Here is a 17,686-nt window from a genome sequence, read left to right on the forward strand (position 1 = left end):
ACTCATAATTTATATCAAAATGTCAGACTGACTTATTTGTTGTATATTTGACCTTAACATTAATGCTGTCAAGTTTTATTTCCCACAAAACAAAAGTACTCTTCATGCATATCAAATGATTTCTGAATTCACTCATTTTATTAAGGCTACTACAGTTGCAGTGTGACTAATATGTTTAAAAATTGTTCAAAGAATCATTATAAAAAAAGAAGCAAATTTTTAAAATTTGTTAAATATTCTAAAGTCTAATAATGCTGATGACAACATTTAGTTGTTTTTTTTGTTTTTACAGATAAACATAAGAAATCATGATTTTTCAAGCTTTATCCAGTTCTATGGTTCAGTAGGACCACCTGAATGATTGATTATTTTAGATTATAGTATATCCCAGTCTCAGAGCTTCTCTCAGGTCTGTTCGGTCGAGTCGAGTGATTCTTCTGTTTCCTCTTCCTCCAGCTCCTCCTGTAGGTCCTTCCTCTGAAGCACACTAGAATAATATCTGGAGGGTTGTGGACCTGTCCTCAGACCGATCTTCCTCTTGGTGAGGTGGAATTGAGCTTTGACAAAGTTGTAGAATTTGTACTCATACTCCATGCGCTGATAAAGCACCTGCAGGGCCTCTAGATTAGGAGTCTGTTTGTGGACGGTGCCCGTCATGTTCCCCGACTTCCTGTATTCTAAACCGAGTAGAGAAAGATGCAGATTTAGTGGCCACAAAGCCACATAAATTATTTGAACAAATCTTAATAAAAAATATACTGTACATTGATTATACATGCAGTTTTCTAACTTAAAATAAATATGTATACACACACACACACACACACACACACACACACACACACACACACACACACACACACACACACACACACACACACACACACACATTTCAGCAGTGCAAAAAGACCAGATCTCCAAGACCAAAACCATTCAAGAACCTTTTAACTTATGTGGAAAATCACATAAAACATTTGCAAAAAAGCCATTTCCATCTCATGTGTTCAAGAGAAGATAATTGTCATTTCCTGGAAAATTGGCGCAGAATATCTGTAATAAAAATGGAAGCCTCTGTAATCTAAAGCAAACACTAATCACCATAATGGGGACTTTAATAATAATAAACTTTATCTTCTATAGCACCTTTAAAAGTTACATCTCAAAGTGCTTTACAAAAATAAGATAAAACAAAAGAAAAATAAAATATAAAAGAAAGCATTCATAAAAGTGAAGAGTAAGATAAAGAATAAGATAATTAGAATGTAATAAAATATCCTAAAAAAGTAAGTTTTAAGGGAAGATTTAAAAAACACTAAGAGATTCCGCTTGCCTAATCTCCGAGGGCAGCGGTCCATAGTTTTGGAGCAAATGAAGAGAAAGCCCTATCACCCATAGATCTCAAACGAGTTTGAGGAACAGTTAAAAGGTAAAAGACCAGCTTCAGAGGAGTGGCGATTATGCATTGGGATGTAGGGGATTAAAAAGCTTTGACATTAAATGAAACAAAACATCTAAACCTCTGTTAATTTTCAATAAGATCTTTTGTAACACACATGACAGAAAAAAAGTCATACTGGTTTGTAATGAGTAAAGCTTGTAACGCTGTTTTTGGAGTTGTTGAATTATCCTCTGTTGAGATCTGTGAGATTTAACGTCTTTATTTTCATTTGTAGTTCTTGTGTTTCTGCTCATCTATTCTCTTTTTCTGTTCTTGTTGTTTCTCTTTCCATCAGTGAATTTGCTTGTTAACAGCAGGTGTTCATCACTAATGTTCACTCATCACTTGATAAATCACTTAATTATCTCATTAACTCCAACACTTGATTTTGCTGTGTAGCTCTTGAATGATCTTGGGCTGCATTTAACTCCACTTTTAGACATACACCCGAGTGGGCGAAGGAAGTTTATTTGGACAGACCCTCAACCCCTTGATTTTGACCAAGGGAGCGAGTCTACTCAATATGTATACTAGACCACAATGCAACAAGATAGTGATGTCACAGCAGATCGTGCTTAATTATATTGGAGTTATTTTGACATTTAACCACATAATAAAGGACATTTCTGAATGGTAAGTATTTCTGTTTGTATTTGTGTCAAAGTGTTTAGATATGCTGTCACTTGTAAAGGTCACTGCTGTTTATGTTAGCTTTCAATATACGGTTTTATCCTGTTTAAAGCTTTACTGTAGCCGAATACATGACTGAGTAGTAGCATTTTTGTAAAGGTATCATTTAATTTATAGCATAAACAACTGTTTGTCTATTAACATAGAAGTTTTTTGGTGTTGGTTGGCATTTTGTTGGAGAAGTATGCAATAGAATTTAGCTAACTGGCTAGTGAAGCAAAAATGAGTTGGTCTTTGTTCATGTTCTTGATGCAACCAAAAAATAGCAACAGAACTATACATTTAAAAGACATGTACAAACAATAAAGCATACTTACAATTTGGGGCCGATAAACAGCAGCTTCTGCTTTTAAAGTGGGAACTGCTCCATCTTTCAGTAAAAGCCTTTGTGCAAATCCAGCATTAAACTCATGTAGATTCTGGAAGCTGTCTTCAGTGCCGCATCCAGTGTAGACAATATCACTGATTATAATGGGTTCTATTACCTTTTAAAGCGTCGCATTGTCCGGTGTATACAACTCTTCCGCTTCCATAATGCCGTGCGACACGGCCTCGGACACTTTGTTGCATGTTCCTGTGGGCAGGGTTTATGTTAATTGCAGGGTTTATGATGTCACCAACCCGGGAAGAAGCTCATTGTAGTCCAAACCGGTCATAATTGTAGGCATTAAACTGCCATAACTTTAAAAGACAATATCTCCGTTTGCATTGAACTTTCAGCGCTGTAACTTTGCAGATACTGTTTATGCTCAAGCAGCAACATTAGACACTAACTAAAGTTAAAAAAGCGAAATTACAATGAACCACCACTTTAAACATTGTAAGGGTTCTGCTAGTAGTGGGCACTCGTGCAATGTAAGCAATGACATACATTCAAATGAATGAGATGGAGGGAAGGGCATAAAAAAATTGGACTTAAACACAGCCTTGGTATTGGAGGTCTGGTCTTAACTAACACACACACACACACACATACACATATATATATATATATTAGTTAAATTATTCTCACCTGGACTTTTGTAGATGTTCAAGACATCAGAGAAGAAATGTGGAAGCAGTCTCTCCAGCAGAAGCAACACATCCTCAAGTTCCTCCAACACCCCTACCAGCAGATAATGATCTAGAACGTTCTGCTTGGCCATTTCCAGCGCCCACAAACCCGGCTCTCTAGGTCATTACAGATTATTGCACTTTAGATCAGTTCCAGTGATCACTCTTGGGCATCTATTAATTCAGCTGATTAAAACAAAACCTGGAACCATTAAAAATGAATCACATAAGATGTACAGTAGCAGTAACGTCCAAATATAAATGTCACCTGCACTGAGGATGTTGCCCACAGAAATATGGGATAATGTAGAAAAGCCGGGGATTGGAGCATTCTGGGTAGCTTTCCAAGATGCATGTGTTGATGTCCTTTGGTCAAGAAGAACATTTACATTTTGCATTTAACAGACACTTTAATTCAAAGCAACTTACAAAAGAACAACAAAAGCAATTTGTCAAAGAGCCAGCATTAACATTTCAGTTAGTTACGTCAGTGCTGTTAAACTGATTTTGTAGTTGAACTGGAACTGAAGCTCTGAGAACAGTCGTTTGTTTATATATTCACCCACAAGGGGTCTGAACTATGGGGTCATTCATATAGGTCTCCAACCAAAGACCCACGACTGGCTATTTCCTGCTACTATGCAAACAAATCCACAACATTTCAAGGAAAGTTGCAGAAAATTAACAAATGAAAATTAGTATTTAAACAGCAATCATGCATACCCAAGCACATTGCATGGAATGAATATGACTGCATTAGTATCTTTAGAGAAACCGTTAAAGTGTAGTTGCTGTTTGTGTTTCCGGTGATGTCATACTGTATGTACATACATTGCCTGTAAATGATTACCACGTCACACTAATGAGTGACAGGAAGACCAGCAGCACAGTCAGTCTCACGCTAAATATAGACTGAGTAAACCATGTTAATAAATGCTGCCCGCTGAGTTGTGAAGGAGGCATTCATGTGTATCACACAGAGCTGTACAGACCTTATTTATGCCAGCTCAGAGCCGTAATAGTTCACTCAATGTTCATTCACTCAGCTCTCATTAATGTGTGTTTGTACAGTGTACATTTGTTTTTAAAGCTCTTACCAAGTATCTTTCTTCGTCTTTCATCCCAGGGGTTCGGACGATGTGATTCTCTTCCCCTCTCCAGTCGCCGAACCGCCGGAAGAAATAATTGGATAAGAATCGGTTGATCGGATCTCTGATGATGTTGATGTGCACTGGCTCGTTCGTTCTGAACCTGATTACAGTAGAGAGAGGAATCATATTAAAATATACATTATTTTATCTGTTTATTAAGGCCCATTCATACCAAGGACTATAAGCATAACGATAAAGATATAATTTTACAAATCATTCTAAATTTAAACAAATAGCAGAGTCCACATCACAACTACAACGTTAATGACGCAGAGGAACGATATCGTTGGAATCACTTTCAGAATGTTTTTTTTTTCCAGCTGATGAATGATGAACACTGACATCCAATCAGAATCCATCCTGCTTTAAAGAGCTTGAGCACTTAAAGCAGCACTCGACCACTGCAGCATTTGCTCATCATAAACGATGTTATCGTGCGTTGGGGTGGATGCTAATAAAGTTATCGCTATAGTTTTCCTTCTTAGTGTGATCAAGCCTTTATGGCTCTCTGGAATAGTCAGATACTGTATATCCTAATATTCGCTATCGTCCTCCTAAGGTGCTGAACCCCGGCCCGAGCACTCATGGAAAAACGTGAGATATTCTCCATTAGCTTTATTCTATCAAAAAACGATTGAGACTTCAGGAACCTCTTTGATTGGTGGATCTCACATCGGGTCGTAAATCACACAATTCTGCCATTATATTTAGCATTACAACATACCATAGGCAGAGGGTGAACCAACTCCAGGGTAAGGCTATATATGGAGATGCGCTTCCCCTTTAAAAACTCAAATATCCTTGTAATAGTTTCAATTTACGCATTACCGCACAACCTACACATCCCAGCATAAACGCTTCCGATAAATTACACTGGTCTTCTGAAAAAAATGTAGTCAAACTTTACTAATTCTGGGTCACAGAGAATGAAAATGATGCTTAAAATTGTTGATTGGCTCTAGTTTTCAAGATATGTTTTGGGTCAGTATATATGACCCCTGACTTTGGAATGGTCCTGCAGGAGATGCTCCATTTAATGAAAACAAGAGACAAACCAAGAAGTGCAGAGTAGGCGCTGAATAGGACTAAACTATGTACATAATAGTTTTTTGCCTTTTGTTTCATAATAAATTTATATAACCCTTTTGCTGCTTTGTTAAGTGTTATATAAACAGGACAGGTGACAGGTACTATCTACACAGTATATGTAAAAAAAAATTAAATCTTGGAAACAGTAGCCAATCAGTCATTTTAATTGTCATATTTGAATGCAGCACAGCAAAATACATAATAAATAGCACATTTTATCTCTGAAGCAGATGACTTCTGAAAAACTGTAGAGCGGTGTTATTTGATCATTAAAGGGTTAGTTCACCCAAAAAGGAAATTTCTGTCATTAATTACTCACCCTCATGTCGTTTCACACCCGTAAGACCTTCATTCATCTTCAGAACACAAATTAAGATATTTTGATGAAATCCAAGTTTTTTTTATCCTTCATTATACCACATTCAATGTCCAGAAAAGTAGTAAAAACATAGTTAAAATTGTCAACGTGAGTACAGTGGTTCAACCTTAATATTATGAAGCGAAGAGAATACTTTTTGTGTGCAAAAACGAAACAAAAATAACGACTTTATTCAACAAATTCGTCTTTCCCCTGTCATTCTGCTACACTGCGCCAACTGCGTAACAGACTGACAGGGAAGGGGAAAAATTGTTGAATAAAGTTATTTTTGTTTTTGCGCACAAAAAGTATTCTCGTCGCTTCATATCATGAGGTTGAACACTGTATTCACGTTAACTATTTTAACAAAGTTTTTACTACTTTTCTGGACATTGAATGTGGTAATTTCGTTGCTTTCAATGGAGGACAAAAAAATCTCTTGGATATCATCAAAATATATTACTTTGTGTTCCGAAGATGAACGAATGTCTTATGGGTGTGGAACCACATGAGGGTGAGTAATTAATGACAGAAATTTAATTTATGGGTGAACCCATCTCTTTCGTGAGCACTTAACCTCATCTTAAAAAAAATAAAAAAAATAAATAAAAATAAAAATAAAAAACTTCTTACTCCTATCCTTTCACTTCCTCTAATCCCTCTCTATTGTATCTTAGGATAATCTGAGCACTGCCTATAACTTGTATTATGAGCACTTCTTGTCTATTTGCCTCGTCATGACGACTCGCTTGTTGTATTCCTCACTTGTAAGTCGCTTTGGATAAAAGCGTCTGCCAAATGAATAAATGTAAATGTAAATGTAAATGTAACTAACCCTTTAAAGTGTCTACGTTCACAAACCACTGTTAATTTTAACAGTGAAGCAAGCATACTGTATGTGGGATTTGGCATGGCAGAAAGCGTGCAGAGAGCACTCACTTTATAATCACTAAAATGTTATGGAGATGGGCACTCAAAATTCAAAAACATTAAACATTAACATGATAGTGTCCTCCACAACTGAAATAACATTAAACACTAACATCTCTTTCCCTTTACTGAAAAATGCATAAAATAACACTTCATCCCTAAATCTTCCTAATGCAGTCCCCTGCAAAGCATGCTGGATACACATCCATTGCCTAGTTAGTTGCAAAGATGTAGTCAAGACCAGACCTCCAAGACCAAAGACCATGCAAGAGCCACATATCAAGTGATGATTGAACATTAGTGATGAACACCTGCTGTTAACAAGCATATTCACTGATGGAAAGAGAAACAACAAGAACAGAAAAAGAGAAGAGATGAGCAGAAACACAAGAACTACAATTGACTACAGCCTTAGATGAAATCAACTGCATAAAAAAAGACATTAAATCTCTCAGATCTCAACAGAAGATGATTAAACAACTCCAAAACAGCATTACCATCTTGACTTGTTACAAACCAGTGTGGCTTTATTTCTGACGTAGGTGTACAAAAGACGAATTAACAGAAATGTAGGTTTTATTTTTCATTTAAAGTAACCATTATGGTGATTAGTATGTGCTTTATTTGGGCTCTTGACCCTTGATGTTTTTACATTGGTTTTTATCTGCCTGCTGCAACTGTGTGTTTATAACAAACATTTGTTATGGCAAGAAAAATAAAGAGAAAATATGATCAGGTATTGATGGTTACGTATTGATAATGTAATCATCATGTAATGACCTGATTAACTGAGTCTTAGGTTACATTCATTTACACAACAAAGATGCACTAAACATGGAAAAGTTTTTCCTTAACATTTTTCATGTACAGACGAAAACATTGACAAACGATCCCCGTTCCCACGGATCAGTGAAAACAACTAAAAACACTGTATTATGCTGCCAGGCCAGTTGTTGGTGATGTCAATTTGTAAAAAAAAACACTACGCACCTATAAACTGAACATGTACGTATACACATGACCTAACCATTTTCATAAATTCGTGTTTTGTAGTTTACATGGAGATGATAACTGTATCGGTTTTTAAAAACGTGCACCGTTTTCAAAAGTTTGCATTTTCAGGCCCCTAAAACGCTATTGTAAATGAACAACTAAAACTCAAAAAAAAGTTGAAAATGATGTTGTGTAAACGGCCCATAAAGCTCAGTTAGTGTTAGTTTACGAACGAATCAATCTTTTGAACCAATTCACCAAATTGGACTAAACCTTCTGAAACAGTTCACGGCTCCAATCAGCACAGATCTACAAGGTACTCAATCAACTTTCGGACATGCCTGACAGTCACTCCATCTCAAAGTGAGCCAATATCCCAGAGAAAATGATCCTATGATGCTGGAATTTGCCAACTCATTCAGCACTCATTATATTCCAACTGTACACTGAACTGAGAACAGTCCTTCAGACATATCCGACACGCTGAGAACTGTCTGTCGACGATTTCGTAAAGGGGCAAAATATATGTATCTGATGTATTTTGCTGTAAAGCATAAAGTCTAATGAATAAAACGTATTGAACATAGAACAGTGATCCAATTGCAGTAGTTGGAAAAGAATTGGACTTCCTGCCATTTGTATTGTCTGAAATAAATCTGTGATGCTACTACAGCTTGAAATCCAACAATACCGTGACAATCATATAATCAAACGATTTTAAAAACAATGCGCAGTTTTGAAGTAATTCATTTTGTGAATCTCTACAATGGTGACTGTAAACTGAAAAATATACAGATCAACTATGAACTATGAACTATATCACAAAACAAGCAACTAAAGTCAGAACAAAACAACAGAAAAAAGCAACAAATAGTAAGACTAAACAAACATAGTCAGACAATTCATCTGCATAGATTATTCATGCCACAATGCATATTGGGATTCACGGATGAGTTTTGTACCATGGCAGAATTTATCTTGCAATAATGACTGGAATGCACATTACTTTATAAAAGGAAGCATCAACTTACCTGCTAAAATTGAGAAAATGCACATGTCGGGTGTAAAGAAATGGCTGAGGAGTTGTGCTGATGTTTCTAATTAGATTTTCCTACATGGGAATAAAAGGAGAATGACTAAATATAACCATTGATGGTTCAATGGTGGCTGATGGCTGAAATATACTGGAATAATAATGCTGAAATAATTCAATGGCAGCTAATGTAACACAGAGAAAATATGGAACGTTCACATTTTTAATTTACAACAAGGGAGAGTCTGTAAGATTTGCCTCTCAGTCGCCATCTCTGTTTGAAACCTGCAGTTGCAGTTATATGCAGAATTATTATCTTTACGTGCGTTGCGCATCGGCACAGCTCCACAGCACGGATGAATCTAATGTTTGCTGTCAGCCACATTACCGTTGTGGATACTGTACTGCAGAATCACAGATTGTAGTCTTGAAGTATGACCAAAGTAGGAATTTTCACTGGAAAATGTCATCTGAACAAGTAAGTAACACTAAAGTCCCTTTAAGACAAGTCATTTCACTCGGCGGCCATCTTTGAAATGCCTCTCGGGCATGCAAGTGCAACTCCTATCTCTTTGAATGGGGAAACATCAAATTCTCCAAAGCCAAGCTTTCGATTAAATTTCATATTTGAAATCGCCAATGAAATCCGACAATAACGGTCTCATAAATTTTGTTTCTAATCGCTCAAATCATGACAAAAATCTGTATTCTTCAGGCTGGATCAAGCCAATGTGCATGCACAGTCCTAAGTGCCTCATTTCGGAGGCACTCGTCTGACTGTTTCTATATTATCATTATCAAAGATGAATGGCTGCATGCTCGAATTTCCCGCGGAAATCCACCAGTGTTGATTTATTATAAAATATTATTACAAGCTTACTGTTGTGAATCGGGCTAAGGTAAGGAGACTGGTTATCGGGCTGGTTATGTACTTGCTCAAACAAAGATTTTGGATAATTTTTAACCAAAAAAAGTTACGGACTGCAGCTTTAAGTACAGACTGTGTGACGTCAGCAGGGGTGCAGCATTGTTTTTATTTACCTGTTCACGTTTGGTGAGTCTGGTCTTGTTGTGAATATCAGAGGAGATGAGGGTGAACTGATGTCTGTCCGCCAAGATGCGCAGCAACAAAACTATAGTGCGACTTCCACACTTACCAACCCTGTTATACACAACCTGACTTGGGAAAGGTAAAGCCTGCGACAGAGAAAACCGTATTCAAAGAGTGTCCGCTTCAGAACAATCTTACATTATGGTGGAATGAAAATTCACATGCATTAATTGTGTAAGATATTAGTAACAAATGAGATTCAAGCTCTCAAATCTTATAGTATATGATATGCAATGCTCTTACTCTGGGTGCTAAAGATCCATGGCCACCAGAAAATCTCCCTAAAAAGATTAAAATAATAATCAATAATGTGTCCGTGCATATATCTGTGCATACTGAACTTAATAACTAGATGCAGCTAGGTGATACAAAATGTATACCAAATGTTCTGTCCAGCCACTAATCATCACTGATAATCTCACATTTCTTATGTTTAATATGTATAATATTTGTAGACTTTAAAGCTTGGGTGCTGAAGATTGATATCTTTTAAATGGGTATATTTGATTAGGAAATCAGGTTATTCCACCCTTTCATCCAGCTGTCAGTTTAGGTGACTGCTGCCATTGTAGGAGGTGTGAATGAAGAATCCAGCACAATGAAAGGCCTCATATCATCCAGTTTACATGGTCTCCTGTGGAATTCACTGTGGGTCTCCTGAGCCAAGAACAACACGGGTGTCGTATGGACTCGTAGTGGAGACAGGAAACTTTGACAGTCAGCTCTTTATGAACCTTGACTGATGCCATTGACCTGACAACACAACTACAGTAACAGGCTTGGGTAACATGTTATGACTTTAATGAACCATTAAGGCACATTCAATTAGTTAAAAATGTCATGAAACTGTTTATATTCATATTTCAGTGAAAGCAACAACTGATCTACAGTTACAGCCTAATGCTTATTATATAATATCTTATAAAGAACCTATTCTTTTTTTTTTAAAGGGTCATAGTTTTTAAAACCCTGGAATTAGTTTGTCTGGGTATTTATGAGGGTTTGAGTCCAAAGTAAAATTGCACAAATGCTTGTTTTCTTTAGCAGTGCTTTTGTTTGTTAAAACACTGACAGTATTTCAAATCTGTAGTAAATTAGGATATTCAAATTTAGTCTCAAGACTTTGGATAAACGAGTAAACAACAAAAACACACATTAAATTAATACAATACATTAATGCATTCAATTATATATAAACTCAGGACAAGAGTAGCTTTCATTCAGTAAATATTAGGTTGGAGAAAGTTGTCTCATGTGTTATTATTTATAATCTATTATAATTCTTATAGTCTTCTCCAATCAGACAGTCTGTTCCACTGTGACAACTTACCCCATGCCTTCTGATAAACGCGTATTTCAGGTCTTACCGAGATAATAACCCACATCTAGCAGGATTTTCGGTGCTCCTCCGTTTAACTGGTACAACAAGGACCCCAGACAGAATATGAGGAGAGCGGTAAGACAGAAGCTCAAATCCCGGCGCGATATTCGGAGCAGAACCACCGCGAGCCAGTTTTCCCTCCGGCTCCTCACGCGCATGTAACCGGTCAAGTGTTTATGAGAGGGAGGATTTCGGAAAGTCGTCATATTCTCATGATGGAAATCCAGAGAGCATTTTACTAATCCATCTGATCTGTATTAACACACACCGATGTCATTTTGGTATGAAAGCAGCAGAATAGCGCCGTGTCTCCACGTGCTCAGGTCAGACTTCTCTCTGTAAACTTGACATCATGATGTGGCGGCGCGTGCAGGTGCCCACCCCACTGGCCCAATGGTATCGCACCTACATTCGAGACTTTGCCGAGCCCATGTTGATTGTTCATGCTTAACATAGATTAATATTTTAAGGTCTGATCGAACATGATTTAAATATTTTACATCAAAATTCAACAGCAAGGATTTCCTTGTCAAATTCCGCCTTCACTTTTCTCGTTTATGCGCGCTACTTTAATCGTAGGCTCCTGCAGTCAGAGATCGTGTGAGGATCGCAAGTAAGCCTGAATAGGCTATATCTTAATATGTTTGTTTCCCTTGCACAAGTGATTAATTTTCCTAGCTTTAAAGTCTCAACAGGTCATCCCAATGTTTACCTCAATAGGAAATCGGCCTGTTTTCAGTTTATGCGTGAACAAAACTTCACTAAACGTTATTTGGCACCTGACATCTAATGTGCTTTGCTACTTTTAATTTGAAACAATGGCTCAGCTTTTAAATTCTGTTGATTGCATCACGAAATTCAGACAAATGTGTTTTTGGCGCTCAGTTCAAGCGGCACCTGAACCTATCATATCTTCCTCTTTACTAGTTATTATAGCACGAAATAAACATGAATAAACGCAGGCTAAGGTGAAAGATACAGTACAAATTACTGAAATCTATCACCTTATGTAATCGCTCAATCAGTAGGCCTATTTTACAGGCGGAAAACAGCTAGTAAACAATGTCAATTTAACGTTACATTTACCTCAGGAAAGCTATTCAATGACCATAAACTTGTAAAAAATAATTCTAGAGAAGAGCATTTTGATAAATATATGCATGAGATCACAGCCTATTCATTATTTTTACTTAAAGGTGCAGTATGTGATAATTTTGTCTGCTAGAGGTCGCTAGAGGCCTATTCATGCTAGACATGCGGAGTCCCTTCAGTTTTCAATACTCGCACCCCTCCTGTTCAACCTATATATGCTGCCACCAGGGGCGCCGTTGGCACGGGGGACAGGGGGGTCAGGACCCCCGCAGTTTTGAAAAGATAGAAGTCGACCCCCGCACTTTTGATAAGGGCTGCTTCAATTAGTCACACTATATCATCTTTTAGCTTAGGATATTTTCTTTCAAATGAGACCATTTTCACGTTTCTGTGAGCTTTCGTTCGTAAATAATCAACTGTTTTGTCGCGGATGTGAACAGGAAATGCGCTCTCGAACGGAGAAACGCGTGATCTCCAAACCATCGATCAAAGCGTGCTAACGTTTAGGACAGGTCAATGGTATATAGCTAAATCATGCCCGAACGTTAGCGTTTGTCAATCAAGCCAAACCGTCCATTCAGAAACCGAGAAATTTGACACTTTAAGGTAAGGAGGCTGATGTCTCAGGTTGACGCGCGAGCTGGCTTGACTGAAGTTTTCGTGAGGATTTTTAGTTTATGGACTCCTTTGCCCATGAGCGCGGAAAGACCATGGGATAGACGCGCATGCATATGTGCACCGCTCGTTGTCATAACAACACTTAGAGAAACTTGTTCATGCTTTCATCACCAGTAGGGTGGATTATTGTAATGGGCTCCTCACTGGCCTTCCCAAAAAGACCATAAGACAGCTGCAGCTCGTACAGAACGCTGCTGCCAGGATTCTGAGCAGAACCAGAAAACAAGAACACATCACACCAGTCCACAGGTCCTTGCACTGGCTTCCAGTTGCATTTAGAATTGATTTTAAAGTTCTGTACTGTACTTGATTTTAAAGTAAAGTACTTAAGATATCTCTGGATTACAGTCAGGACATTTTCCAAAGGGGGAAATTTCCAAAGGGGAAACTTGAACTGCGCTGCATAGATAAGATATCTCCGGAAGGGGGATTAGGGCTGTGTGGTGCAGTTTGAGGTGTCTTGGCAAAAGGGGAGATTGAAACTTTGTTTATCAGTTTGAAGTGCCTTAACAGGTAGCAGTCCTGTCGTGTGAGGAAGATCCATTCAGATCTGCTCTGATGGATAGAACCGTTTAGATCCAATCTGACGGACAACAACAACAACAACAACAACAAAAAAAAGCTCCCTGAGACTTCCTAGCTCATCCATCCAGATAGCAAAATTCTCTGTTTTTACTGTTATTTCTATTCCTTATGTTCTATTTTTATTATTATTCTTTATGTAAAGCACTTTGAATTACCATTGTGTATGAAATGTGCTATACAAATAAAATTGCCTTGCCTTGCTTATTCAAAACAAAGGCGTAGCTTGATGACACCAAGTTTGAGCACGGAAAATGTGGTCTTCACCACAACGGACGGTGCAAAAGAATAGGGATAGGACTCAGGAAGAAATCATGTTCATGGATGCGATTATTAACGCTACTGTAGTATGAAGCAGAGCAGGAGCGAGTAGAGCAGCAGAACTTTTATTATGCCACAGTCGCCAGCGCCGCTTCCGCTTTTCCGGTCATGCATATGAGGTAACGCAGCTCTGTTTATTATTAGATACATTTGAGAGTGTTGAAAATGATGTTATAACGTTACTCTGTGCGTTCGCTCAGCGGCTGCTGTGAGACACTGTTACACACTGCAGTAAGACAGATCAATTTTAGAATGTCATATTAAATGCTGGTTAACTTGTGTTGATAAATGGCATGCAATTAATTTAAATACGTACTGTATGATGGAGAAAATTCTGTATTAATGTTACTAAAAATAAAGCTGCATCTGATTTTGCTATGTCAGCTACTTCACAAAATAGTGTTTTTCTCTGAGGCATGGTAAAGCATGGTACTCGCAAAAAAGTACCAAGTACCAAAAGTACCAAAAGTACCAAAGTATAGTAATTCTATAAAATCTTGATCTACCACATTTTCCGCGCTTAAGAAAATTGATTCAAACAATAAGACTAAACGTGTTGAGCTATATAACAACAATTAGTTTTCTGTCTATAAATATATCAAAACAGATGTTCCATTGCCTATTAAAATGTGTAATATATTAAAGTGTCTTTAGTGTTTCCATGGTTTCTACAAAATAAAACCGGAAACCGGGGGTAACGCGGGTATGACGCAATTGACAGGCGACTCCTCACACGTCCCGGAGCCTTGGTTAAAATTGCAATTTTCTCACGATTTACAAATAGTTAGAAACATTTGGGATATTTTAAGTACTCAAGTGAACAAAATATATAACACTGACCTAGTGGTTTTTGGATATTTTACTACAAAAATATTACATATTGCACATTTAACCTGTTCGTCATATTTTATTTTACATAGGCCTAATGATTTCTTCATTATGTAATGTAGCTGTTTAAATAAATCTCTTATGTAAACAAGTTAGGCTGTTACTGCTGTTGTTTAATGTTTATATTTCACCAACAAATTGGAATAGAAATAATTCTATTAAAAAGTTGATATAAAAACTGCCTTATGTGTAATTTAAATGTTTGTACAACTGATTATTATTAAACTGTGATTATTAAATAAATTAGATTTATTAACTGATTATTAAATAAACTTTATTTTCATTTTCGTTTTCGGCTGGGTGCATTCTTAATTTTCATTTCGGTGCATCTAAGGGTACGTTTTCACGACAACGATGTACTAAAACGGAAAGTTTTTCTTTGTACAGATGAAAACTTTATCAAAACTATTCGTTCACACAGATCCACGGAAATAACTAAAAATGCTGCATTATGCATGCCAGACAACTAGTTAAGGATGTCACTTTGTAAAGAAGGACTACGCGCCTGCACATGGACTACGCATCTACAGAATGCCTATCTACAGTTTACTGCACTTTGATATTCTTCTCGTTATTTCCCTGTAGCGGCTAATAAATTGGAAGCTAAACATGTAAAATACGCATGTGCATGCCGTCACAATTTTCACAGATTCGCGACGTGTTTTTGCAGTTTACACAGAGATGACAATGGTATTGTTTTCAAAAACGTGCACTTTAAAACCCATTTTCAAAAGTTTGCGTTTTCAGGCCACCAAAACACCGTTGTCGTGTAAATGACAAAACGCACAAAAAGTTTTCCGTTTTTAGTTGAAAACGGTGTCGTGTATGTATTCACACATTATCAATCGCAGAAAATCAGTTTTTCAAGTCAAAAATGTAATTTAATCTGCATTTTAATCTTTTTTCTTTTGCTATTTGAGCAAATGGAAACCCAAAAAATACATTTAATGTATTCGCTCATTCACCGCCATAGAATTTTACCCAACTATGACGACTTCTGCTTCTGAGAAACCCGGAAATGTGAAAAGGGTCTAGTTAAAGGGAATATTGAATAGAGGGAAGGGTTTTAAATCCCTTTAGCGCTCCTCCTCTCTGTCTCTAGCTCATAGCAGACTAACGGTTGGCGGGGAGTGGTTTAAGTGTTTTCAACCGAAGCCGTCAAACTGACGTCATCAGAAAAGGAATGCCTTTCCGGAAGTAACTTTTCAGATGTTGATTAAAGATCACCATAAACTATTTTTTTCTGTGTATTAACTTGCACGGATTAATTGTTCACCACAAGACTATGCGCTAACAAAGTAAATTGGGTCAATTTTGATTTCATGATGACTTTAATCTGCAAGTTTTGCCTCTTTGTCGCCATCACTGTTTGAAACCTGTAATTGCAGTTGTTTGCAGAATTATCATCTTTATGTGGGTTGTGCATCGGCACGGCTCCTCAGCGCGGATGAATCTAATGTTTGCTGTCAGTCACCACATCAGTGTGCATACTGTACTTCGGAATCACAAATTCTACATCTTGGAAATATGACCAAAATAAGAATTTTCACCAGAAAATGTCATCTGAACAAGAAAGTAACATGTCTGCCACTTTTGTTCTGACCAACTGAGAAAAAAAGCATTACAATCGCCAATGGTGTTGCCAATGGTGTTTAATGGATTAATGATTAATCACGTCAAACCGTGCAAATTATTATTATTGTTATACTTTGTTCTCAAATTGTTAATGTTAACAAACATCAGCATTGCATGACTATGTGTATTTAGTGTGTATTAGCGTTACCTGTAGATTTCAATTTCTGTAGCCACTCCGCAGTCCAAAGTCTTTTGCTTTTGACCATGCCTGAATCTCCATTTGTCACTGATTGTCATTTGGATCTTTCTGGATCATTTTTAACCAAAAAAAGTTACGGACTGCAGCTTTATATTAAATCTTTACATTTTTCATCAAATGATTTTTGTTTTAAATAAAAATTAAAGATTTTTGGTATATAAACTATTGTTACACTGAATGCCATTTTAGTGAGTGTCTTCTATAAATCATAATAAAAATGTATGATAGTAATTTTTTCTTTGCGCAGAAAAACATACAATTAAACAGGACCCATTCTAATGTATGGGGAAAAAAACTACATTTAAAGCTGTATTACACTTTTATTTTTTTTGATGCGTAAAGATCTTATTTAGTGTCTGAAGGGCAGTACTAAATGAAATAAAGATCTTTAAACAAAATAAGAGCAATTTACACCGATCGTCCTGTTACAAACGGTTCAAACATACACTGATGCTCCAGAAGGAAACATGATGCGTTAAGAGCCAGGGGGTGAAAACTTTTGAACAGGATGAAGATGGGTACATTTTTCTTATTTTATGTACAGTTGTAGTCAGAATTATTAGCAACCTAGGTAAATATGATCAAAGATGACTGAAAAAATAAATCTGCATTGTTTATCCTTTTGATCTTTAATTCATAAAATGAGTAAAAATCTAACCTTTCATTGAAGGAAAAGAATTTAAAGTGGGGGGAAAATCACATTATGAAATAAATGTTTTTTCTCCAAAACATGTTGGCCACAATTATTGGCTCCCCTAGAATTTTTTGAGTAAAATATCTCTGAAGTATATTCCCATTCATATTTACATTTTTTAGCACACCAGGGTGATCATGAACATGAAATTGTCCAGACGAGACTTCCTGTTCCACAGGAGTACAAACACGAGGAAACACGGCCAAATTCACTTAATCATTCGTCACAATGAGAAAAACCAAAGAATATAGTTCTGATGTGCAGCAAAAGATTGTTGAGATTCACAAAATAGAAAGTGGCTGTAAGAAAAAAGCTGAAGCATTGAAAATCCCCATTTCCACCATCAGGGCAATAATTAAGAAGTTCCAAT

At 36.9% G+C, this 17,686-nt stretch overlaps 1 protein-coding gene across 2 annotated transcripts; it reads right to left on the bottom strand.

The window, feature by feature from the left end:
- Positions 1–46: 46 nt before the first annotated feature.
- On the bottom strand, positions 47–11,820 carry LOC125268355 (uronyl 2-sulfotransferase). Of its 2 annotated transcripts, XM_048190482.1 has the most exons (9): positions 11,214–11,820; positions 10,090–10,127; positions 9,777–9,932; positions 8,734–8,813; positions 4,279–4,432; positions 3,450–3,547; positions 3,141–3,298; positions 2,614–2,702; positions 542–677 (listed from the first exon to the last, which is right to left on the bottom strand). In XM_048190482.1, the coding sequence occupies exons 1-8, from the start codon at positions 11,431–11,433 to the stop codon at positions 2,617–2,619; spliced, it is 990 nt and encodes a 329-aa protein (XP_048046439.1). In that variant the 5' UTR covers positions 11,434–11,820; the 3' UTR covers positions 542–677; positions 2,614–2,616. The 2 variants fall into 2 exon arrangements, with proteins under 2 accessions (XP_048046438.1, XP_048046439.1); XM_048190481.1 differs by lacking the exon at positions 2,614–2,702 and having other exon boundaries at positions 47–677; positions 11,214–11,802.
- Positions 11,821–17,686: the final 5,866 nt, after the last annotated feature.

The sequence above is a fragment of the Megalobrama amblycephala genome, linkage group LG5, assembly GCF_018812025.1.
Source record: "Megalobrama amblycephala isolate DHTTF-2021 linkage group LG5, ASM1881202v1, whole genome shotgun sequence".
Classification (NCBI taxonomy): domain Eukaryota; kingdom Metazoa; phylum Chordata; class Actinopteri; order Cypriniformes; family Xenocyprididae; genus Megalobrama; species Megalobrama amblycephala.